Below are 26,107 nucleotides of genomic sequence, written 5' to 3'. Positions count from 1 at the left end.
ATAAAACAGATGTACTGCACAAACATACAGTAATGTACATTAACAATACTGTATAAACAAAACAAGTGTCTAAATTCAAACAAGATATTTTTATAATAAAGGGTTAGTTCACCCAAATAGCAAATTTATGTAATTAATAACTTACCCTCATGTTGTTCCAAACCAGTAAGACATCTGTTTATCTTTGTAACACGGTTTAAGATATTTTATATTTAGTCCGGGAGCTCTCAGTCCCTCCATTGAAACTGTGTGTACGGTATACTGTCCATGTCCAGAAAGGTAAGAAAAACATCATCAAAGTAATCCATGTGACATCAGAGGGTCAGTTAGAATTTTTCGATCGAAAATACATTTTGGTCCAAAAATAACAAAACCTACGACTTTATTCAGCATTGTCTTCTCTTCCGTGTCTGTTGTGAGAGAGAGTTCAAAACAAAGCAGTTTGTCATATCCCGTTTGCGAACGAATCATTCGATGTAACCGGATCTTTTTGAACCAATTCATTGATTCTGAACTGATTCTGTGCTAATTTTATGAGCGCGGGTAAACCAAAGGCTTGAATCAAGGGCAGTCATCGCAAATGACGGCATTACGTCGAGCACAAAAGAACCGGTGAACCATTTTCTTCAACCAGTTTATTGAATCGAACTGTACGAAAGAACTACTGGGCCTGTATGTATAAAACTTCTAAGAAATGCTCTTAAGAATAGTCTTAAGCTTTCACTTAAGTGTCAGAAAATACTTAGTAAAGAGTAGGACTTTTCTAAGAGTAGGAGACATTTATAAAGCAGCTAAAAGCAACTTTCAGTAAAGTATAAGACTGATTCTTAAGTGCTGACTGAAGTGGGACTTAAGTGCTGTGAACTAAGGACTACAATGATGTGAACCCAAAATGTCCGCCCTGAACCTTTGAATCAGCCAATAGTGAGCCTGCAAGGGTGAGGTCACAGCAGCATGACACAATTAATTCATTATTTTATTAAGACATAACAATTCTTTCAATATTTCAATTTATTTAGGATAATTCGTTTTTGCTTTGTGCAAAAAAAAAAAAAAAAATTACAAATAAGTACATACATTTATTTCACACAATTTTAATAGAGTTTCAACACATTAATTAAATGGACAAATGTGATGCTATTTAAGTAATTAGGCTGATGAATCACATAATTCAAAATTGCACTCACAGCTGTATATAAAGGGAAGACAAAAGTTGCAAATTGTTTAAAAAAATGGATGCAAAAAGAAAACCAAACTGGTCCAAGGAATAAAATCTTCTTCTAGTGCAGTCAGTCCTTAAATGGAAGGATGTGATAAGAGGAAAATTCAGTCCAACTTTAACAAGCAAAGAAAAAAAAATGCATGGCAACAGATTGTACTGACAGTAAATGCAGCATTTCCTCGGACAAGACGTTCAGCAGAGGATTGTGAGAAAGGTGGTACAATGTGTTGGCAACAACACGCAAGGAAATTGCAGCATATAAAGAAAGCATGCGAGCCACAGGTACATTTTATTTTAGCTTATTAACCATTTTATATTAAATGATTGTCTCCATGTGGTCAGCAGCTGAGTTCTTGTCAAACAGGTGGGGGCCCTCCATGTAAACCTCTGTCTGAGATTGGTGAAATAGTAGAGGAGATACTTGGAATGGCCAATCCCTCTATTTCTGGCATTCCAGATGCCCCAGACCCTGCACTTCTCAAATTGAAGGAGTTACAAAGATGGTAAGAAGAAAATTATGCATGTAATAATGTATGCATGTAATGTGTCTTTTTAATAAATTGATAGTATTTCAGTCACCACAATGAATTGAATAAACATGTTTGCACTGTTTAATATTTTCTGCATGTGAATGTAGTGTGGATAATTCTGGAGCCGGTCCATCAGATGCATCTTCTCCTGTATCATCTCAGGACATCTCAGGACATCTCCGTGTGTCCTCCAGATGAGCTTCTGCCTCACAGGGCGCAGCCACTGAGGATGACATTGAGTCCCTTAAAAGAAAAAAGCTCAAATTGCAAATTAAGTTGCTGGAAATTCAAAATGAATATTACTCATAAAAACTGAAAAGAATTAAGAATACTCAATGATTGTACATATGCTTTGTGTAATAAAATTGTGTAAGGAAAAATTTGTTTGTTGTTACTTATTGTCTACAAGTTTGCTTACCCAAAATGTGAGTTAGCAAAGCAGTCCCTAAGTGATGCTCTCCCCGAAATGCTTTGTAATGTGTGTTCGGTGGTATTGTCATCATTCTCATCATAATCATTATCACTGTCATCATCACCATGGTCGTCATTTTCATCGTCATCGTCATCATCATCATCATCATCATTATCATCATCATCATCATCAAGCAATGGGAGGTTATGAGCTTTGCAAATATTGTGCAAAATGCCACAAGCCATAATAATGCGACAAGCACGCTCAGGTGAATGTCGAATCTCTCCATGAAGGACATGGAATCTTCTCTTCAGCTGTCCAATTCCTCTCTCCACCACGGCTTGTGTTACTTTGTGTGCTCTTCATGACGCAAAAACAATAAATGAACATAGGTCAGATAAGTCAAGAATGTACTCATTGAACAAAATTGGTATCTTGTCTACAGTTCAGTCCAGTACAGTACCTGTTATAATTGAGCTCCTTGAGGTCTTCTGTAAGGGGTGAGAAGCCAGTGTTTTAAAGGGTTACCCGAGTCTCCCAGCAGATGACATCCAGGGTGAACATAATTGTGTTCGAATAACCCAGTGAGGCCACTCTGGGAAAGAACCCGAGCATCATGTGTTGACCCTGGCCATTTTGGCACAAGGTCGAGGATCTTGTAATTGGCATCAAATACGACTTGAACATTGATGCTGTGGAATCCTTTTCGATTGATGTATGTCTCCTCATTTACAGTTGGAGCAATGATGCGTACATGGGTGCCATCGATGGTTCCTACAACTCCAGGGAAACCCGCAATCCTCATAAAATCTGCTTGCTTTTGCCATATAGTTTGAAGGTCAGTTGGGAAGTCAGTTAACTGCCTCACTATGTCTGGTATGGTTAGTGCAGCAACAGTGGTATTTAAGACCTTGCTAACTGTGGACTGTGATGGCCCTAAGTCATCACTGGTGCATTGCTGCATTTTTCCAGTTGCCAAGAAACACAGAGTCATTATAACTATCATTTCAGCAGTTAAAGCATAGTTTCTTACAGTGGGAGAAGTTATTGAATTTCTGACTAGGTCAGTAACAAAAAGAATACCCTGACGATCAAGCCTGTATCATTTGATCAACTCTCTGTCATCATATAATTCCAACACATTCTTACGTTGTTGGAAACTGCGCGACCTCCTCCTCTCTGCTGCCATCTTGTTACTCCTAACTGGTTAGGAGACCTCTCCAGCTCTCTTAAATAATTTAGGAGCTGAGACCTAGTCTTAACACTTAGGAACCTATATGAATTACACTTATTCTTAAGTCTAGGAATAAAAGTAAAACCGGTTCTTCACTCGTGAACGAGTCAGTCTATTGTTCGTTATCTGGCTCGGCTCGGTGTTCATCTTCAGTTCTCTCTTCACAGCAGTTCAGTCAGTGTACTGTTTGAGTAAATTAAATAACACGTTAAAAAAGTTAATAGCTTAAGTAGGGGTGTAACGGTTCACAAAATTCACGGTTCGGTTCGATACGATACACTGATGTCACGGTTCGGTTCGGTTCGATACGTTTTAGATACAGCAAAATGTAAAAACATCTCAACTTTTCAGAATGCCGCTAGCGCACCGCGGGTCATGTGACAAGAACCAACCAATCAGCTTCATCCTTTCCCGTAACAACGTTGAGAGCTCAGCCAAGATGAAGGAACAGCTGATCATAGTTGTATATGGATTGCAATTTTGAAATAAATTCAGTAGCAGAGCTACTGCAAGCGATTTTTAGAGCTGCAAATCCATTTATCCTTCGCTGAAATTTCCGCGTCTCATGGAGAGAGCACGTCATTGTTGCTTAGCAAAGACAGACGCCTCATGAGCGCTTCTGCCCGAGCGCTTTGGAAAGGAGGAGAAAGACGCGCTTAGCGTTTTCCATGCGTTTTTAGGCACGATATGTGAACGGCCCCTAAGGCGCTCGCTCACTCAGCACGCGCTGAAGGCTCGTTGCAAAATGTCTAATGCATTTAACAGACCAGAAATATAAGATCCTAAAATAACCAACAGGTCTGGTGTTTGGGTTGGATTCCCTGTAAGCTATAGTGTCTAAATGCTGCAGGGATAGTTTGCTGCATGCATGTTTCTCCTTTTTTTCGTCTTTTCCCAGATAGTACTGACGCATATATCCCAGATATTCCCGCTGGTTTTTTTTTTTTTTTTTTTTTTTTGTAATCCCGCTGGTGTACCCTGTCATGTTGCAGATGCGACATACCGTTGTTTTTTTATCCACCACTCTCTTGCCATCACCATTATAGCTTAAAGGGAATCCAAAGTGCACCCAAACACCAGACCTGTTGGTTATTGGGGGATCTTCTCATTTCTAGTCTGTTAAACGCATTGGCTATTTTGCAACGAGCCTTCAGCGCGTACTGAGTGAGCGAGCGCCTGCTGAGTAGCCTAACATAAACATATAAGATGGTGTTTTTTTCTTCTTCGGGAGTGTCAGGGGCGTTGCCTGTTACGTTGTTTGGGTTATTGGGCTACCTTGTTAAACGCATATCATTATATTTCTTTCTCTCTCTTTTTTTTTTTTTTCAAATATAATTAATTACTCCAACGAACCGTTCGGTATACATAATGCGTACCGCGTACCGAACCGAAAGCGTCATACCGAACGGTTCAATACGAATACGCGTATCGTTACACCCCTAAGCTTAAGTCATTTGTGGATTAATGCGTATAGGAGACGCGAACTGTTTAAAACGATTCTGTTTGATTTGGTGAACTGGTTCAAAAAGATCCGGTTACATCGAATGATTTGTTCGCAAACCGGATATCCAGACTGCTTTGTTTTGAACTCTCTCACAACAGAAACGGATGATGTTTTTCTTACCTTTCTGGACATGGACAGTAGACCGTTCCCCCAGCTTCAATGGAGGGACTGAGAGCTCTCGGACTAAATCTAAAATATCTTAAACTGTGTTCCGAAGATAAACTGAGGTCTCACGGGTTTGGAACGACATGAGGGTAAGTTATTAATTACATAAATTTTCTATTTGGGTGAACTAACCCTTTAAGTTACATAAATTGTCACTGCATAAAGAACCACATTAAGAAAAAAAATCATTTAACATTCTTTGTTTTAAAACAACCAGAAATTCCCCAAATAAATCATGAACAAAAACAAAAAGGCACAGAACGTATTCCTTTCAGTTAAAACGCTAAACAGTTTTGCGAAAGAGTCTATTTTTCAGTCCATGCACCTTCACGGAACAGTGATCACCTCCAAGGTCAATTAAAATCTTCTGAATTACCTCAAATGTGTAGCGTAGTTTTTTGGGATAATCAATATTAAGCGCAAAAAATCAGTACGACTAGTTGAGCCACAGCATGAGGGAGGTCTTTGGCATCACTCAGGACAACTTGTTCCTCCAGTACCACGTAATAGTAAAAGGGATCATCTCCATCAGGCATTAAGCTCATAATGCCCACATCCATTCCCTCCATCACACCGTATTCAATGTCAGTTTCCTACAGCAAGTATATTAAAACATTTACTGAGAATGTCAGTTATTTTATTGAAAGTATATAACACAATTTTTAGCCAAAACTTATGTAATGAAAATATCTTAATTCTGAGACCCTGTCTTGTTTGTATTTTACCGTTATCTACATCAAATCATCCTACATAAATGTACAAAGATTCTATGAAAACATAACCCTGATATCTTTAATACTGAAGAAGGCCTGAAATCACAGTGAAATTAATAGCTGAAATTCAACTTTGGCATTTATCTCATAATTACATTATAAAACTATAATACATTTCATAGACAGGGTCCTGATTAGACATATTCAGAAAATTATTTTAAGCAAAGGTATAATATAAACATGCAAGTCTACCTCGGCTGACTTGAAGAAATCTGATGGATCCTCGCCGAGGTAATGTGGAAGGCCTTGAAGAACAACAGCCCTTTTCATTGACATGGAATTCTTAAATAAAAGAAAAAATGATTAGATTGATTTAGGGCAAGGCTGACAATGTAACTGCTTTATAACCATTATAGTGGAAAGCAGGGGTGCTGCAGCAGCTGCTGGCATGTAGCCCATGAAAAAAAAAATGCGGGGTGCTGGTGGTGCAATATTAAATAAACATTTTGTAAAAAATTAATAATTATTGAATAAAAGGGTGCTGTTAATTGTTGCCAAAGTGTATTTAAGAAAAACATTTATTATCACTATAACTTTGCAGATTAAATACATAGTTTCTTTTCTTTTGTCATTTCATTTTATGACACCTAACTTTATGAACTACAATATGATTTCTTTGTAAGTGTAAATTTCTTCAGTTGTTACCAATTTCATGTCAATTGATGTTTAATTAAACTGTTGAATTAATTAACGGTTTAATAAAAATAAAATTAAAAAAAGTTGACGTTCAGTTATTTCCCCCATGTTATATGTAAACTTCGATTCAACTCAAAGATTACATGATGCAGCACGTCACTGATGTGAAAAAAAATTTGCAGAAATGCACAACACTAAAGATCACATTTTTAAAAATCTGTTCTTTTAAGTAAAATGTACATACATAGGCAGAGGAAGAGTAGGAGCCTGTGCATAGCCTTAAAAGCTGATATTTGGACACATTTTGGGTCTTATGATGATGGAGAGAAAAGGGAGAGGAACAGTGGACAGAAAATGACATGTTAGTTGATGCGTGACTTTATAGATCCAAACTTAAATAGCCCAAACACATTTTAATTTGAAGCACAAAACTAAAATACTCATATCACGGTCAATCTTGCATAGAAGACTTTTCAGTTCTGAAATGCTGCTCAACTTTGCTCTAAACATCTGAAGGAACCTAGGTACATACTGATCCAACCCTGAGAGAAAAGACTTCATGAGGTCCTTAGATGTTAAGCGAGTGAACTCTCCTTCAATCTGTCAAAAGACATGACATTTACTTTTTTTGCATTTCATAAATTAAAATAGGTATGGGCTACATAAATTAATAGCAATGGCATTGAATAACTGCATTTATATAACTAACAATAATTTAATGCCCTTAAAGTGGAGGCAGTGACCAATTTGTAAATGTGACAAATGTATAAACAATAATTCTAAAGTATTTTAGCTTCAGAAAGACTACTGTGACTAAAGAACTTACACATAGGGGTCTAAAGGTACACATTAATTTCGAACTGTTTCGGAATGGGCCTTACAGTTCATTGTACATGTGTGCCAAATGCAAACAGTAGTTAGCAGTAAGCTTGTGTTGCATGCAGAACATACTTAAATGTAGTGTTTTCACATGGACATTAAGTAACGGACTGTATGTTTGTTTAGCAAAGATTCTAAAGTAATGGCTCACAAGAAAAACCGTGGAAATGTAGCAGTGTTCTAGGCAAACATGCACTAGATTGAAGTGTTTAATCGTTACACTTGTGTCTCGCATCTTTTGCACAGTCTAGCATGACAATTTCTGTAAATCCCTCATGTCCCAAAAGCACGTCTTGAAACCATAGTATTTTGCATTATGCTTAGTGCTTTTCTGAACAGTTCCTGAGCGTTGCGCCTCGCCCCACCCATGGGATTCTCTAACGTGCTCGCCTGAAGACCAATCATTAAGGGAACACTTCAAGCATTGCGTCACTACTCGCCGCTGCCCGACGCCGGCTCACATTGAAAATGAATGACTTCCGGCCACTTTGACGCTCTCGACGGTGACAGTGTGAACACAGTTATTGATGAAGTCATATCGCCTTTTTATATAAATGCTGTTTATCGCCTAGGCCTTCGTTAACATTTTATTACTCACCTTAAACTGCACTTAATGCACTTAACAGATAAACAATCCCCAGAGCCAAGACAAGCAAACAAGAATTACCAACACATATAGTGAGGCTGCCGCGTTAAATTTAGGAAATATCAGACGTTGCAGGTGCATTTTTAGTTCATCGTCTGTAAAAAAAATAAAAAAAAAAATGTATCTTTATTATTTGTCTCTAATGAATTTAACTTATTTAAACAAAAAAAAAAATCTTCCCCCAAATTACCGATTGGAATATGTAAGGCGTTAAATGGCTTACAGATAATTTTCATTAAAATGTGTAACGTTAGGACTACGTTAGTTGGCCTACTCACCCAAAACTGGTCAGGATGAAGCTGGAAGGTTCAGTTAATACATTTAAAAAAGCAGGTTTCTGCTAACTCTAAAAGACTAACTTAACAGATAAACGCCGTTGACAATTGAGGGAAAAACTCAAGACTGGAGCAAGCACATGGAAGGGTAAACGTGAGAAAATGGCGATGGCTGAAAACAGACGTTCATCGTCTGACGTCATATATAATTTTTTTTTTAATTAATTAATTAAATTTCTAACTACAGGAAGAAATGTTTGAAAGGGAATTATTTTGCCACTGAGTATTACATTTTCAATATGAAAAGCGTTAACGTCCCATGACTGGCTTACAAAGTTCAAATAATTTTTGAGCGCGAAACTGTTTAAGGCGTTGTTTATACTACAAATAGTTTATTAAATTTAATATATTAAAACAACGTCTTAGAAGTGAGTACAGAAGCACTCTAAATAATAAACAATCTTATAAATCTATTTCATGTAACTTAATCCAATATAAAACGTACCGTTCTGGTATTCACAATTATCAAAGATGATAACGTTAGATAGTAAACAGATTTTGGAGTAACTTAACATACTCACCTTACACTGACCAATATGAAGGTCCACGGCTCAGTTAACACAATGAAAATCTGGTTTGTACTGTCTGCCAAAACAAATTCGATGGTTAAATGACTCGGGTAATGTTAACGTTGTTTGAGGAAAAACTCCAGCATGAACATCACAACATAAAATGAGAAAATGGCGGTGCTGCAGAAAGACTCTTCTGGCTCATTCAGGAAAAATAATTTAAATTCTTTTTTTTTTTTCTTCTAATCAATGATACAATAAATTTGATCTAATTTCCACATACAGTATTACATTTTAAATATGAAAGTTGCATTATTTGTCTTATAATGTTCACATGAATTCACGCAAAACTGAAATAAGGCGGTGGTTGTTGTTGGATTATTATCTTTAAATTTATTAAAATCATATATTAGAAGTGCGTACATAAACGTTCAGAATATTTATGTCGATCAATATTCAAATCTATTATGTTAAACATTTTACATAAATTCACAGATATTTGGCATTAATTACCTCAAATTAATCAAGATGACGGTTTGTAATTCAATTAAAACCAAATAAACAGGTTGCCTGTTTGCAAAACCGATTTTAACTTTAAAAGAGGCAGGTTTTAGAACCTGCAGACTAGAACAAGCATTGTTAAAGTGAGAAAATGGCGTTGCTGCAGAAGGACTTTCATCCTCTGACGTCATCCGAAAATTATATATATAGAAAGTCATACATTTTAATCTTAAAATAGCTTAAACATTATGAAATATATAAAGTAAATGCATAAAAATAATAACAATACCTTTTTAAAAAAAGTTGACAAATACAATTTTAAAATGTATCGATATTATCAAATATTAGTTAATATTAGTTTCCATTTGCACGTATTTGTATTTAAAGCTCAAATATCTGAAGCAGCTACGTTAACTGATATATCTAAGTTCAGTTGACTCATTATTTTAAGTCTGATAAGTTAAGCCAAGAAAAACTTAAATATTTGAATCATCTCAATAAGTTCAATCCAAATAAGTTAACTTAACTCAAAATGTTAAGTTATGATAACTAATTGGTGCAATCATTTTTTACAGTGTATGCAAATATCCTTTTTATAGATTCTTGCTTTTTATACAATCCTACCCAGCAAACCTTTTTTGAAACTTCAACAAATGGGGGTACATAATTCCTTATGTCACAGGATCTTGGATTTTATGGTGAAGAGAAAACAAGTGGTCAAAATAGGTAATAACATCTACAATATTTAGTACATTAACACTGGAGCCCCCCAGGGGTGTGTTTTGTCACCTCTTGTATATTCATTATACACAAATGACTGCACGCCACACACTGATTCTGTTAAAATGTTTACATTTGCAGATGACACAACAGTAGTGGGGCTCATTTCTGGGGATGATGTTGCTTATAGAAATGAGGTTCTCTCATTGATTGAATGGTGTTCCAACCACAACTTAGAATTAAATGTCTCCAAAACTAAGGAGCTAGTGGTTGACTTCCGCACAAGGAGGAAGTCGTCCCAGCCCTTGCACATCAATGGGGAGGTGGTGGAGCGGGTGGACAGCAGTCTTGGGAGGGTTACTTTAAAAATGTTTTCCATTACAGTTACTAATTACTTAATTAAAAAAGTATTCAGTAACGTAATCCAAGTACCAAAATATGAAATTAATGTAGCTGATTAATTTTGGATTACTTCTGGATTACTTCAAGGTCAAATATTTTTTTTTTAAACAACAACTTTAATTAATTGAGAATTTCACAGCCCTGAATTAATATATATGTTAAAGGACTATACAGACATCTAGTGCATGGTATTGGTATTACAGATTATTTTGTTTTATTTTCAAGAAAACATAATAAGAAAGAATTTTAAGACGATGGAAAATAGAGAATACAAATTTGTTTTTCTCAATGAAAATTTAATAAGAACAATTTTTAGACAATGGAGGATGTTTCTTCAAAAGGAAAATAGAGAATACAAATACAAATAAAACTTAACTTTTAAAAGTGTAGGATTCAAAATTACTGCAAAGTTTAATCCTGTTAAAAATTGCAGTTAGTCTTTTGGCAGCATTTGGCATAGGTAATGAAGACAGAATGTGCATTCAAACTGTTCATTCAGTTTGGGCAAAATTTTCTGTTGTAATGAAGGAGGACTCCATGTGGTCATCGGACATTCTGTTTCGAGATGATGTAAGTACATTTCACCCATAACTAAATAAACGTTCAACAGGAGCACTAGAAGGCAATGTGGTATTGTACTTCATGAATAGTGGCTTGACCAAGAGATAAGAATATCGTTGCTGGAAGGTGTCACAGTCTTCTGTCTTTCTGTCTTTGTCTTTCTGTGAGCACATGGCTTGTGTTGTGTTTATTTGGTGCCATGTGCTCTCTCTTTTCCTTTTCTGACCCTGCCCACCTTGTCACCTCATTACGGTTTAGTTGCTCCACCTGTGTTTCTCCCTTGCTCCCTGACTCATTAGGTGTGTTCGACATCGGCTGCGGCTGGATGCAACCGATCGGCGAGAGTAGCCGCGTGCAGGTGGGGAGGAGCTGCAAGCAGAGATATGAAGCCGGACACGTTGTGGCTCCCGTAGTTTGCTGCAATTACGTCAGTCATGGCAGATCACGTGGCGATTGCTTACTTGATTGCGTTTAAATGTGTGTATAAGTGGTGTTTTGAAAAAAAAAAAAAAAAAAAAGTGGTGTTTTGGAAGGGTGCCTTCCAAAACAAGATACCATATTGGATATATACTTTATCAGTATGACATGGGTGTTTCTGCTTATACAAAATGATAAAAGTAACCTATAAAAAAATTCCCTGGTGGGTATGTGTTTTTCAAGAAGGTTTCAGCAACAAGATTTACAGTGCCCTCCTGCTGAGCTTTTTAACATTTTAAACATAACACCACTGATTTTCATATACAGAAAAGCACAATTCTGTTGGATTTATATTGTGATTTAGACCAACTATTTGAAAGTGAACAGTGTTGTCAAGTTGTTAAGTTGAAGTTACAGCAAGCTGTTAGCAGTTTGCTAACCACATGAAGTTGAAGTATAAACACAGCTAAATAAACTAGAGAATATGAAGAAACCAAACAAATGGAGGAACATAATGTATTATGTATCATTTGTATAGGAGCATTTATGACCACATTAGATTGTATGCTTTTTAGATTAACATTTTAGTTCTTAAAAATGCTCATTTGAATAGGTTACCCAGCTAGCAAAAAGTCGTCTATTAGACGTTGAATAAACGTAAACCTTCAACGTCTAATTACGGTCCACTGAAGGTTGAAAATGAAAATTGAAAAGACGTCAAATTTGTTCTACTTTTCAACGTTGAAAACAGGTCAATCTTCAACGTCTAATAATGGTCCACTGAAGGTTGAAAATGAAAATTGAAAAGACGTCAAATTTGTCCTACTTTTCAACGTTGAAAACAGGTAGATCTTTAACATTTACTAAATGCCTATTGTTGTCAATTCTCAAGTCCACATTAACATTCCAAATAACATTTCATATTAACATATGAATGAAACAAAGCTTTAAAGGGTTAGCATATAATCACTTTATTAATTAAAACAGCACATTTTAAATAGTGCAAACAGTCGGTAACCAACACAGATTTCACATTAGAGTAGTGCAATTAACATAGGTCGGTCCAGTAACCAACACAGATATTTCACATAAGAGTCAGTCCAGTAAACATAGGTCGGGGTCCAGTAACCAACACAGTTCACTTTCCAAGAGTCAACAAAACAACTCTAAGAAAGAAAATGTACACTAAAAGTTCAAACTTTGCGACCTCCACCTCCAGCTCTCCCTGGAGCATGTTTAAGTGTCTCAGCCATGGCAGCCCTGATTTCCACTTCTGTGGCTGTTTTACTCCACTTCATTACTGCGGCTGCAAAAGAAAATATATTAGATGGTGCATGAATAAACCATGTCTTACATCATTAAGGCCCCTACTACACATTGTATTTACATTATCAATTGCATGATTTGCATACCTTCCCAAAAGAAATACAATTGGTAAGCTAAAATTACATATATACACAGGTGCTTCTCAAATTAGAAATGTCATTAAAAAGTTAATTTCAGGAATTCAACTTAACAGGTGAAACTAATGTATTATTATAGACTCATTACATGCCAAGTGAACCTTTGTTATAATTTTTATGATTATTGGCTTACAGCTTATGAAACCCCCAATTTCAAAATCTCAGAAAATTATAATATTACATAAAAAAAAAGATAGAAAATACTGAAATGTTGGCCCTCTGAAAAGTATAATCATGCATATGTAATCAGCAGAGGCGATTCCAGGATTTAAAAAAAATGGGGGGACCAAGAGAACTAGTGAGAGGGGGCCCATGGGAAATCAGAAAATTAAATTGGAAATAAGTAATTTAGAAAATAAGCACGATTTCAAAAATATTTGAAATGCCCAGTGCCTTAATATAGACACCACACAGTTTTGTTCTAATACATAAAAATAAAATAAATTCTGTTTAGAAAACCTAGTACATATGCATGATTATTTTTTCAGAGAGCCAACATTTCTGAATTTAAAATCCCTTTTCTTATGAATTTTGATGTTTTATTAAAAATTTCTGAGATTTTGAATTTGGGGGTTTCATAAGCCATAATCTAAATTACAACCAATTAAGGCTTGAAATCTCTTTGCATGTAATCACTTTGCATGTAATGAGTCTATATAATAAATAAGTTTCAAATATTAAAAGGTCAAATATGTAGGAATTTTGTAATAAAATATTCCCAAATCACTTGAACAGTGTTATATTTCCTGCAGTTGTGTACTTACAATATCCCAAAAGTCCCCAGAGATTTTTAATTTCAGATAAATTTTAAATTAAATAATTGTCCGTCCCAGATATTTTCTTCACTTGTCGCCCGTCACTGACGTAATATCCGCGTTCTCCCTGGTTTCCGCTGTATTCGCTTGTTAAGTCTGACGTGACGTAGCAGCGCTTCCGTGTCCAAACGCTCTCAGTTACCACGAGAAAACAACAAAAGGTGCTAATATAAACTCACAATGTGATAGAATACTAGTGAAAAAAGTTAATCTTAACCTTTAACTCCATACCAAAGTCCCAGATAGCCAGACAATGAAAATATAAATATAAAAAATATATATAAAAATTATTTGTGTTTGGGATACTGTGAGCATGGAGACTGTAGTGTATACCGTAAGTTTGAAAGCGTTTAGCTTAAATTATTAATATGAAAAAATAGTGCTCAAAAACAGCTGCTGAGGTCGTATTCTCAAGTTGAGGCTTGGACCCGGAAACAGCGCTTCTTACGTCATCACTTAACAACAGGATAGTAAGCAAAGGCCTCTGATTGTAACCAAGTTGACAGACGTGGACAACTGTAGTTCAAAATGTCTATCTGCATGCTTGTTCTTTCGTTCAAACATTATGGACCATGGCAAGCAGACTTTGGATTAAAAAAACTAAACTAAAACGTGGATCAACATCAGCGCGGTGTTTGAGATCTCTACGTCCGAGACGAACTTCTACTTGACACTGCTCTTAAATGTACTTTATTAGACAGGTAAGAAAATGTACATAAAACTAATCAATGTTATATAGTTTACAAGATGAAATGTTAGTATAGGATCTGTATGTAATTATAATGTTGAAATTACTGCTAGTCTCATACAGACAAACGAAATTTGATCGTGTAATGGTTTGACCAAGTGAAACAGCGCTGCAAGTTTCATTCGTCTAATAAACTGACCTGTGAGTAGTAATACAACACTTCCATCTATTTCGGTAGAATTGTCAATATTCCTTTATATTCCAGGACTCGTGTCGCGTGTGTCTTGTAAGAGGTTAGCAACCCCTAGCGGTGAAGAAATTTACATATTGGACCATTTAAGTTAAATTCCTAAAATGAATAAACTTTTCCACTATTCTAATTTGAGAAGCACCTGTATAAACATGAAAAATGCAGTTACCTTTTACCACAGAGTAATGAACGGTATCCTGGAAGGCTTTTTTCTCACTGCGACCCCGCCCCTTCATGTTGAAAGCAGCCATTAGGCTGTTGGTGAAAAGCCTGAGAAAACATGCAGAAAATCATAGTGAGGTCAACGCCTACATTCTACAAATATTCCTTTCTGCTTGCATTATTCCTAATGAATCATCCCTTTCTGCATTTATGCTTTTCTACGTGCTAAGAGGAGGGCAAACAGAGCAGACAAGGAGTAAAAATTTTACTAAAGTGAAAAAAAAGTGAAGTGACATTCAGCCAAGTATGGTGACCCATACTCAGAATTCGTGCTCTGCATTTAACCCATCCGAAGTGCACACACACAGAGCAGTGAACACACACACACACACACTGTGAACACACAGCCAGAGCAGTTTGCATCATTTATGCTGCGGCGCCCGGGGAGCAGTTGGGGGTCTGATGCCTTGCTCAAGGGTGCCTAAGTCGTGGTATTGAAGGTGGAGAGAGAACTGTACATGCACTCCCCCCCACCTACAATTCCTGCCGGCCCGAGGCTAGAACTCACAACCTTTTGATTGGGAGTCCGGGGGGTTGCGAGTTCGAGTCTCGGTCCGGAGCTAATTAACTGCATAATAATTAACTGTAATTAACTGCATAATTACATTCTATTTTCTGAGCATGAGAAAGTTGTTTAATACCTGTCCATTACTTTATGGACGCAGTCTTTGTTATTCCTCCCTCCCACCTTTGAGAGCTGGGACACCTGTACATGACACATGAAAAGCCACTCAATACATTATGAATAAACCAATGGTGTTGTAAATATAGTTTGTAAATAACAATCTGATTGTTGCCAGATTGAGCTTAAATGGGAACTACTCATGTTGACTCATCCATACAATAACATCCTATAAAGCTGTGTGCATGTTAACAGATTCTGCAAAAAGCATATTTTTTGCACATTATAGATAATTTAGACTTTTTGGAGACTTGGAAGTCTAGTCTTATTGACACAGTTTAGTCCAATTTCTGTAGAAATCATACCCTTTGTTCCCAGAGGTTGCGTTCCTTGAGACGTGCCTCTTCTTCTGCAAAATCTTCAAAGGTTTCTAGCCTAGCAACATGGACAGCAGAATTCAGTGGCTCATAGTGCCTTCCGACTCTTTTTATCTCATCAAGAATTTCTACAAGCTTTCCAAGCACTGACTTCTGGTATTCTGTGGAAGAAAATACATTAATTATTTTTTTTACTTTATGATTACTAAAGAATCATACAATAATAAATATTGACTATGGACGTACTAGCTTGAGACATGGGGAATAAGCCTCTCTCGGACTCTGATGGCATCTGAACTCCATGCTGAGGTGTGCGAGAACGCCTAGATCCTGAAAAAAAAAAATTGAAGCTGATTAAAATTTAAAGACAGCTACTCCTGCAATAATGTCAATAAGGTAGGAGAATTGACAACTATGAAGAATGCAACTGATTAAGGACTCACTGGATGAGGATGCCCGACCTTTTCTGCTCCCGGACTGTGATTGCTCTCGAACTCCACGCTGAGGTGTGCGAGAACGCCTAGATCCTAAAAAAATTTTATTACATAAAACACAGCATTGAAGCTCATTAAAATCATTTTTTAAAGACAGCTGCTCCTGCAATAATGTCACTAAGTGAGGTAGGAGAATTGACAACTATGAAGAATGAAATTAATCATGGACTCACTGGATGAGGACTCCCGACTCTTTCTGCTCCCGGACTGTGATTGCTTTCGAACTCCACGCTGAGGTGTGCGAGACCCTATAGATCCTTAAAGAAAAATTTATTAAATAAAAACAGCATTGAAGCTCATTGAAATCGTTTTTAAAAGACACCTGCTCCTACAATAATGTCAATAAGTGAGGTAGGAGAATTGACAACTATGAAGAATGCAAATGATTAAGGACTCACTGGATGAGGATGCCCGACCTTTTCTGCTCCCGAACTGTGATTGCTTTTGAACTCCACGCTGAGGTGTGCGAGAACGCCTAGACCCTTAACAACAAAAAAAAAAAAAACCTGCGTTAAAGCTCAATGAAATGTGTGTTTTTTTTTTTTTTTGCTCCTGCAATAATGTCAATGAGTGAGGTAGGAGAAATGACAACTATGAAGAATGCAATAAAAAAAAAATGTACTAGCCAATTAAAAAAAATTTGTTTTACTGACTTACTGTCTGACTCTGGACTAAATGCTTCTAATGATTCAGACCTTGTGGGCGAACGGTGATGCGTTGGACAAGAACATCCAGAAACTGAAAAAGGAACAGAAATGGTTGAAACACTTTGTTTTGAACCCAGGCTTAAAAATACTTTATATTCCATCAGCATTGTGAACAAGTAGAATAAAAAAATTAAAAAAAGGAAATTACTGTCTGAAGATGCAGGACTCTCTGGTTGTCTAATGGTGGTGTTAGCCAGTTCTGGGGGTGCAGGTAACTCGAGCAGCATTGCATTTTGTCCTGTGGTTAAAAGGAATTCCAAAACCAGAAGCAGTACAGCAACTTAAAATGACAGAAAACTCATATTGCCATCCATTTCCTGAAGTTTGATTACTGAATTATACCACTGGACCAGCCCAGCTATTTTACTCACCCTTAATTTTTGGCGGAGGAACCGGAAGCAACACTGTATCCTCTAGACAAGAACATGCACAATGAAATTAATCATGGTCAGATAATGATGAATACTAATACAGTTTACACAAACAACTTAAACTGTACTCACCCTTTTTCTTGTCTGGCAATGACTCATCCTCCTCAGGAGACAAATCTGACCCTGCCAATATTATATTTGTCACTTATGATATGTGATTGTTTACATTATATGCTCATTGTTTAATGCATGTCCTTAAATAGGACCAAATAAATTACCTTGAACATAATCTTCAAATTTCCTTCTTTTCTTCATTCTCTTTTGACTGACTGTGTCCTCCTCTTCGGTTTGAGCTGAGGTGTAATTATATTTTTCACACTCCTGTCGGCTTACTAAAAATCAAGAATAAAAAAAAACACTACTAACAATAGTAATACGTATTCGAGTATTATAGGATTGTAACAAATTATTAAATTAAAATAAAAAAAAAAAGCCAGAAATAACATTCAAAATATTTGTTTTTTTCACCTGATGTCACTTTGACTTTTACAAATTCAAAGCTTAACCAGTCCTCTTCTGGTTGTAAAAGGTGCTTATGTGCCACAGACACGTTTTTTAGAGGCCATCGCACCACTTTGGTCTCTGTGTCAATCCAGTTCAATGGCAAAACTCCTTCCATCTGCTTCCCATTCTCCACCCAAACAGCCCGTGCGTATACCATTGCCTGAAACACAATTAGATAATTTAATTTAGAACTACACAGTTCACTACTATTTTTAATAATAGTAAATATTACATACGTTATTTATGTTCATTTCCTGTGCTCCATTCCATGGAGGAGAGGAAAAAGGACATGCCCTTGTTCACAAGGGAGACAAACAACTTTCCGGTAAAGGTCTTTGGTTTGCAATAACTTTGTCTTTGTCCGTTTTCTTTGAACATAGACTATATTCAATAGCCTTGACTCACATGGCTTCTTAAAAAAGTCTCTTGTGTCCTTTTGGCTCAGCACATCACATACCAAAGTTCCATCTTGCCTTTTTTCCTTCACAAATGCAAAATTTTCATTGTGAAGCATAAAGCAGTGGTCTTTATCTTTGGTTGATATATAAAAACATGACCTTGTCTCTTGAGGCTTGTTGATGCCTTTCTTTGCATTTTCGATCTCACTTATCCGCTTTGTTACTTGAGCAATTGGATTGTGGCTATTTTTGACCAATTTTTTTATTGCTTGCAGATGATTTTCGAATGGGAAACATGAGATGTCATTTAGTGAACAGTTGAAGCGAGAAGCATCTTCATGCAGATGCAACAGGCAGTGCACATTGTAGACTGCAAATGTTTTTCCATAAAGGTCATCACACCTTTCAACAAAGTATTTTAGAAGCTCCTCAGCATATGCAATATATGAACGTCTTGTGTTCTCATCAGAGCTCAGCAGGATTGACAGAGCCACTGTCAATGTCAAAAAGTGAGTATACACTTCATGTGAAACTACATTTCGAAGAACATTTGGTCCAGTATATAAAACAAACTGTCGAAATTCAGTTGCTTTCCATCTATCCAGTTCCCTCAAACCCCTGGGCTGCCTTGCAAACTCACTTGGCATGGATCCATTCAGCTTGTTTAGTTTTTCTGAGATCTCATCTTTTTGTCTTGCAGATAGCCGGCACACTTTTGGACCCCGAGACAAAAAGACTAGAACACGTTTTACTACTCCTAAACAAATCAAATGCATATAGTCTAACACAAAAGAGCTCACGCAAGGTATGCCTGCATCAATAAGTGGGCTTTTTATAGTCTGGTGATCTTCATACAGTACTTGACTGAACTCCTCGTCTGTTCTTGCTCTAAAGCTCTCATGACTGTTAAAAACTACTCTACCTTCCCACGATCCTTTGGCCAAACATCTTTCACAGCTGGAGTACCCATTGTGGTTTTTTACGCACTTTAAAAATGATCTTGCTGGTGCATCACATATAAAGGCCTTAAGGCTGATAGCATAAAGTTGACCTTCATACTCCATCCCAACAGCTTTGAGATGCTGAAACTCTTCCAAAAGGTCTTTGACAAAATCATCCAAAGGACTTGGCTTTGCTGTTCCACAGAAAAGTGCAACAATGAAAGGATCAAAAGTGTGAAACTGTGCCAATATGGGCCAAAATTGAACACTGTTTGATTTAAAAAGTGGTACGCCATCAATGTTCACACACAACTCAACAAGGTTTTGTGAAAAGGATTGGCACTGTGCAATCTTTAGTTTAATGCCTTGTTCTAAACCATAATAAATGTACTGCCCATTACATCTAGAAAGACATTCAACGGTTTTGGGGGTTGAAATGAGGGTGCGTGCATCCTTTGGCAGCTGGTGCCCATGTCTACGTAGGATGCCTAGTAGCTCATTCAATGACGTTTGAGTGACTGAATTACTTGTTGACCAAGTCCTTAAATCACAGCCAATATCTGGTGTATCACTGTCAGGGTGTAAACTCAGGATTTCAGGCTCAGAGTCAGAGGATTCTACATGCTCTGTGTATCCATAATCGGATTCATTATCTTGTACAACTTCTGAAGTCCATCACCATCACTTCTATCACTTGGTAGCGAATTAATTTCAAGGTTGTTATCACTATCCAACTGAGCAATGGCATTAACTTCTGCTTTTCTTTTTCTCCAACTTCTTAAGTATGTCATATCTGCAATAGTAATATAAGTGTATGTTGACATTGTACATTTTTTAAATTGATTTGATTTTTAAAACATTATTAAGCAAGTTTTATAGTGTTTGCTAATTATAGGAGGTACATTTATGTGCAGACATCATGATGCTTGCTTCAATTTAAATGTAATCCTGGATTCTCTCAAGGACTGCCAACGTTTTGGAAGGATATCTTTCTTGTAATAATATTAAGTAATATTTGTGGTTCTTGAGATCAGTTTAATTCTCCATTCTCAAATATTTTGATAGAAATTTCACAAATATATAAATTATATAAATAATTGGTTAGTCAAATATACAAAATTATTTTAGTGATTTTTTTTTGTACAACTTATTTTTAGAAAAAATTATATTTTCAACTCAAACAATCAAGTAAATTATATTCAGAGATTTTCTTAATTTTATAAAGTTAATTATTACTGAGATATTTTCTAAGCCACTGAATATTTTTTTTAGAGTGTGTACTGTAGAGAAAATGCAAAGGCATATCAAGCTGCTCTGTCACAACCATGGCAACCAAAGTCCTGCACAGGTCAATTTTTGGAGACCCGCCCCCACAAAGTTCAGCACCAAGTGTATTCTGATGTAAAATTAACGGTCGCCTGAGGACGCTCAACCATCTTATCTGAGCTCAAAACGCTGCTTGAAAGAGTGTCAAGATACTAAAAATAATAAATACATAATTATGAACGTGTTTATTTTTGTTCTCAGTACGTTATTTATTGATCAGTACGCATTTAATGATTATGAAAGCATTACAAAAAAAATATATATATATTATATACCATCGATGAAACCACAAAGCTGACGCGGAGGTATGTATAACTGCAATATAAAGTAATTGAGTATTATTGCTATTAGTATTATTTTTTTTAATTAGGTAAGGTTACATGTAATATAAGCAACAGCTCCAAGTCTCACGCGCAGTGTAGGCTATACGTTACATCACTGTCCGAATCCGTTCACTTATTAATTTGTTCACTCCTTCCTGATAGGTATAGTGAACTCAACTGCCATACACTATATAGGGATTAGTGAATGAGTGAACGATTTCAGACACAGCGCAGGATTTGGCATGACACGTTGATGGAGCAAAAATGATATGACAATGGCGTTTTGGAAAAGAGCTCTTCAAGCACATATTTTTCATCTGCTACTAAGGTTACCCGTCTGCAAGGAGTTCATTATCCGCCCGCATCATCGCCCGTGAATTTTAGGAATGTCACCACCCGTTTTATCCACTTTTATAAGGGTAACGTGCCGTTACCCGACCCGTTGCAGGACTCTAAAATGGCGGCGCCTTCGCGGAGTGAAACGCGTGACGTCTCATTCTCAATCTTGAACTTCACCATCTAGTTAACAATGAGGTTTTGTGCTTGCTAGCTTGAAGAAAAACACAAAACTAAACACTTAGCCGTACAGCTAAATTCTATCAGTTAAGTTGGGCAACCTAGCTGAGGTAATGTTTTAAAGGAAGATTATAAATAGCATAAACAAAGCTAAAATTAATTAATCTGGATATCTACCTCGATATAACATAACTAAATTACAAAATAATCACCAACAGTTAAACTTTAATGGCTCATTAATATCCGCATTTGGGTAATTTATTAGCTAACTGTCGATCCGTGTGGTGTGGCTATGGACACTCAGGGTAGCCGAATGTCTAGCTAACTACTGTAATTACGTTCACAATAAAAAAAAAAAGTCAGGTTTGGTTGAAATAAGCTAAACGTTTTCAACGTTACACTTATTTTGCTATCATATCTAATTATTTTGTCATAGCTACTTACTTTACACAGCTGCTTTCTGAGTCGTGAAGAGCTTTCTGGAATCTGGCGGTTGGCGCTGGGCTTTTTTCGCGCCACATTCACGCGCTGCTTCTTCTTCTTTCGTTTTAATGGTGGTTGGCAACTATCTTTAATGGCGCATTACCGCCACCTCGTGGGGTGGGTTAATTATAGCAATGGATGAATCCTCATTGCACCTCAATCGCAGTTGTTTAACTTTTACGGAGTATGTAAAACTCTTTACATTTATTTAAGATAATAATGAACATGGTTTGGTAATTTGCTTTCTCTGTTGTTTTAGCATGTATAACAGATTATCTAGTTGAAAACGCGATCAGTTGAAAACACGTAGTCAAACAGTCCAGCCACTCCTTAGTTGAAATCACGTTGTAAACCAGTCCCAGGCGGACCGACTTATTTACAACCATATTTCAACGTTGAAAGACGGTAATTGTTTACTGGGTATGCTGCTGAATACTGTAAAAGGTCTGTATAAAAAAGAAAGTCATGCAAAATAAACATACACAAACTTTATATTAACAATAAAGTAAATACAGTAAAACAATATTTAATAAATATGATTTATAAGATGAAGACGACATAAAAACGTATTGAACTGTTTTTAAAGTCCATATGAGAATTTCTGAAACTGAAGCCTACTCGCAATAAACTTGAAACGCACGTCATCGGTGTCATCAGTGAATCCAGCCAATCGTGGATCAGTTGTGTCGTCATCAGAACCTGTGCAGCCGCTCTTCAGAAGCTGCGCTGGCTGAGTTCTCCGGCTACTCTCGAATCGCTCTCGTGGTACTTTGACGGCACACGTCACAGTCACGTGGCGTCAGCGCTGTATCAAGTCGGACAAAATTTCTAACCGGCATGCACTGCTTCAAGTCAGCCGACGATCGGTTTGCGCAAAACTGCATGAAGTCGAACAAGCCTATTACCTTATTCACTCTGTACACCTGTTGCATCCACTCACTCTGTACACCTGTGCACATAATCACTCACACAGCTGTTCCCTATTTGTTCACGAGTATATAGTTTCGTCTCACCCACCACTCTGCCTGGCTATATTGTAATGTCTATGTACCTGTGTTTCTTGTGCTCGTTTTCCTGCTTGTACTGTGATTTGTTTTGTTTTTGCCGTGTTGGCCTTTTAGTTCCGTTTGTTCTTGTTAAAATAAAGTGTCTCTTCCCTGCACTTGGACCCAGATCTTGTTCTTTCCACAGCGCCATCTCTACTGCGCCCTGACAGAATAGGAAAACGACACATCTTTTCTGGCTGTCTTAATTTCTTTCTGTTTTTAACCTGGAATACCGAAACAATTTTTGATGAATTCATAAAAATGTATGAAATGGAGGTGTTTTATTTTTTCCTTTTGGCTTGGGCAGATCAAGAGCAGTACACTCCTGGAGAGTGTAGTGTCTCAGACAGATCAGACATGCAATTATTTGTTATATTTAACAAATTATCCAAAATACACCCAACAAGCAAACAATGTAGTTTTGTGAACTACCCCTGAACTGCAACTAACAGACAGAACCAGGCCTCGATCAAAGTATCAAAAACAAATCCGGAAGATACGACTGCAGCTTGATCTACTTTGTAAAACACTACTGATATGACCTCTATTGATATCCTAAATATTGATGTATTCATAGTATGTTTCCATAACTTGCATTATACTGTTTTAGTACAATTCAGTTTAATACTGTACAAATCCTCCAGAAACTCATAAACATGCAAATAAGGTTTCAGACGAGACAAGGAAACATTTTCCCACTCAAAACTAAAGACTATTCAGTGAAATACAGGATGCAACTTTGGGAAATAACCCAAAGTATAGGTAATATTTAACCCTGCTGTTAACCCAGAGTTCATTTCAGCATTTGACTGGGTACACATGAATAGTCCAGAACACTGCATAACACAGCACTTGGATCAAACCAAGCCACAGTGTGTTCCGTCTCAAAGTAACATATCTTAATTTCTGATAAACAGAAGAGCAAGCACAGAGCCAGAGAGTAACTTACAGTACATAAAAAAAACATTTATTAAACAAAGCAAAGAATGCTTTCTATTTCTTGTATCAGTTGTTTAACAGGAGTGTTGTGTACAAACAATTGTGTAACAGTTCTATAGCTTTATAGTTGACATGGGAAGAGCTTGTACAGACTATTTCACCCTCTTAAAAAGCACTTCAGCCACCACTGCTATGGATAAAACCCATAGATAACATGAAGTCTGTTCAAGCAAATTGTTAAACTTGTTACTGTCTTTAAAACTCAGAATAACAACTATCAATGTCAGAAAATCCCTTTAAGCCTCTGGTATTGCTTATTTACAAACCCCCAATTCCACGGAAGTTGGGACATTTTGTTAAATGCAACAAAATCAAGAATCTGTGATTTGTTCATTCTCTTAAACTATTACTTAAAGGTGCTTTAGGGAACTTTTGTAAAAAAAATATATTTTTTATATTTATTAAACAACCAATCAGAGCTGCGGTCCGTAACTTTGTGTTCAAAATGTAGAAAAATGTATATAATAAGAGAGTACACCATGAATCCATTTTCCAAACCGTGTTTTTGGCTTGTCCTGAATCACTAGGGTGCACCTATAATAAGTGTTTATATTCGGACTATTTTAGATTGCTTCGGGGATACCGCGGCGGAGTAACCCAGTACCTTTGTGATTCTTCATAGACATAAACAGAGAGAAGTAGTTCCTGCTACGATGTTCTTCCGCAAGATGCAAGCAGTTTTGTTTATTAACCGCTAGAGCATCAAAAGTTCCCTACCGCAGCTTTAATCGACAAAAGCACAAAAAAAAAGATTTGCAAAGTTTTCACTGACCAAAGTAAATGTATTTTGTAAATATGAACATTTTTTTATTTTGATGGTTGCATCACACTCCAAAAAAGTTGATGTCTTTGTGCCAAATTACATGAGAGAAGTGTCAAAAAAAATATTAATGATCACATTCCACAGTGTAAAATTGCAAAATAATTTAGGTCTTTCTCCAAGTACCAGACTTAAATGGTTATGTACCATACCAAAGACAAGGCCATGTGCTTGTACACAAAACACGGGTCTGTCATGATCCTGCCTCAAGACTAGAGAAAAGTCAGGACATGAAGGCAGAATCATGACAGAACCCCTCCCTTAAGGAGCGGCTTCCAGACGCTCCTCAAGGGAACATCAAACGCGGGACAAGACAGACTAGGACAGAGACAAAAACCAACAAGACATGACAAATAACAAAGGCAAACATGAAAACACTACGACAGGATTAGGGTGGCAAATAAAAAAAAAACAAACAGGGAAGGCGGGACCACAAAGCTCATGGGGGAAGGCTCAGGGTGGAAGGGTGGGACAGGAGTCTTAGAAGGACGGGACGAAGGCTGACGACGGGGGGTTAGGGCCGGTCTGGGTGGTCTAGGGCGGGGAGTGGTCACAGGACAACTAACAGGGGACATGACAAGGGAAGACGCAGGACATGGGACGACATTTACTGTACACGGGGAAACAACTGGACACTCGACGACATCTACTGGGCACGGGGAAAGAGCTGGACACGGGGAGACAGCTGGACACTCGACAACATCTACTGGACATGGGGAGACAGCAACGGGACAAATAACATCAGCGGGGACAGAAAGTGGGTCAGGAACTCCGTTAACTTCGGCTGGCTCGGGATCTCTGGGGACAAGACAGGACAGGTAGGGACTTCAAGGATCTGGACAAGATGAGACAAATAATCAGACAAGGCTTTAGCAGCAATAATAACCGGCATCTCTTTACGAGATGAGACAGACTGTAGTAGAGTTTCTGCTGCAGAGTCGGCCGCGGCTCTCTCCTCCGCCCTCACGACTGCAGACTTGAAAACAGTTCTCTTATTCGCCGGTTCGGGTCCAAGGGTCACCGCTGCTGGCTTGGGCACGCCAGCGCTCACCGCTGCAGGAGGAGACAGAGTCGCAGGACCGGGAGGCCCCTTCTTCTTCCTCTTCCTCCTTGGCCGCGGTGCAGAGGTCACAGCTGGAACAGAGACTGGTTGGGGGAGTTTGGCCTCAGGCAGGGCAGACTCTGACGCCGACGACTCCAAAGCTGACTCCCATGACAATCGTCTCCCTCGCTTCC

The 26,107-nt window shown here is 37.4% G+C and overlaps 2 protein-coding genes across 7 annotated transcripts in view; one reads left to right on the top strand and one right to left on the bottom strand.

Moving 5' to 3' along the window:
* The window catches only part of LOC113065982 (zinc finger protein 271-like), a 345,982-nt gene that overhangs the window by 162,385 nt on the left and 157,490 nt on the right, over window positions 1-26,107 (top strand). The window lies entirely within an intron of this gene.
* Window positions 12,393-22,338, bottom strand: LOC113066311 (protein SON-like). 6 transcript variants are annotated; one of them, XM_026238230.1, is made up of 16 exons: window positions 18,256-18,674; window positions 17,984-18,179; window positions 17,734-17,847; window positions 17,588-17,638; window positions 17,456-17,497; window positions 17,233-17,322; window positions 17,035-17,115; window positions 16,776-16,859; window positions 16,551-16,634; window positions 16,327-16,410; window positions 16,130-16,213; window positions 16,035-16,044; window positions 15,872-15,941; window positions 15,526-15,590; window positions 14,832-14,932; window positions 12,393-12,752 (listed from the first exon to the last, which is right to left on the bottom strand). In XM_026238230.1, the coding sequence occupies exons 1-16, from the start codon at window positions 18,268-18,270 to the stop codon at window positions 12,640-12,642; spliced, it is 1,284 nt and encodes a 427-aa protein (XP_026094015.1). In that variant the 5' UTR covers window positions 18,271-18,674; the 3' UTR covers window positions 12,393-12,639. The 6 variants fall into 6 exon arrangements, with proteins under 6 accessions (XP_026094015.1, XP_026093987.1, XP_026093979.1 ...); XM_026238202.1 differs by lacking the exon at window positions 18,256-18,674 and adding an exon at window positions 21,968-22,338 and having other exon boundaries at window positions 15,872-16,044; XM_026238194.1 differs by having other exon boundaries at window positions 15,872-16,044; window positions 18,256-18,664.

Source organism: Carassius auratus, chromosome 4 (assembly GCF_003368295.1).
Source record: "Carassius auratus strain Wakin chromosome 4, ASM336829v1, whole genome shotgun sequence".
In the NCBI taxonomy this organism is placed as follows: Eukaryota; Metazoa; Chordata; class Actinopteri; order Cypriniformes; family Cyprinidae; genus Carassius; species Carassius auratus.
Note: the sequence above shows the minus strand (reverse complement) of the source record. Positions and strands in the feature narration are given on the sequence as shown.

Excerpts from the sequence above, each read along its gene's own strand:
- LOC113066311 (XM_026238194.1), bottom strand. Across the intron at positions 17,498-17,587 it reads ATTGCCAGACAAGAAAAAGG|AGGATACAGTGTTGCTTCCG; the intron begins GTGAGTACAGTT and ends GTTCTTGTCTAG. Across the intron at positions 17,323-17,455 it reads TCCTCCGCCAAAAATTAAGG|GACAAAATGCAATGCTGCTC; the intron begins GTGAGTAAAATA and ends TTTTAACCACAG.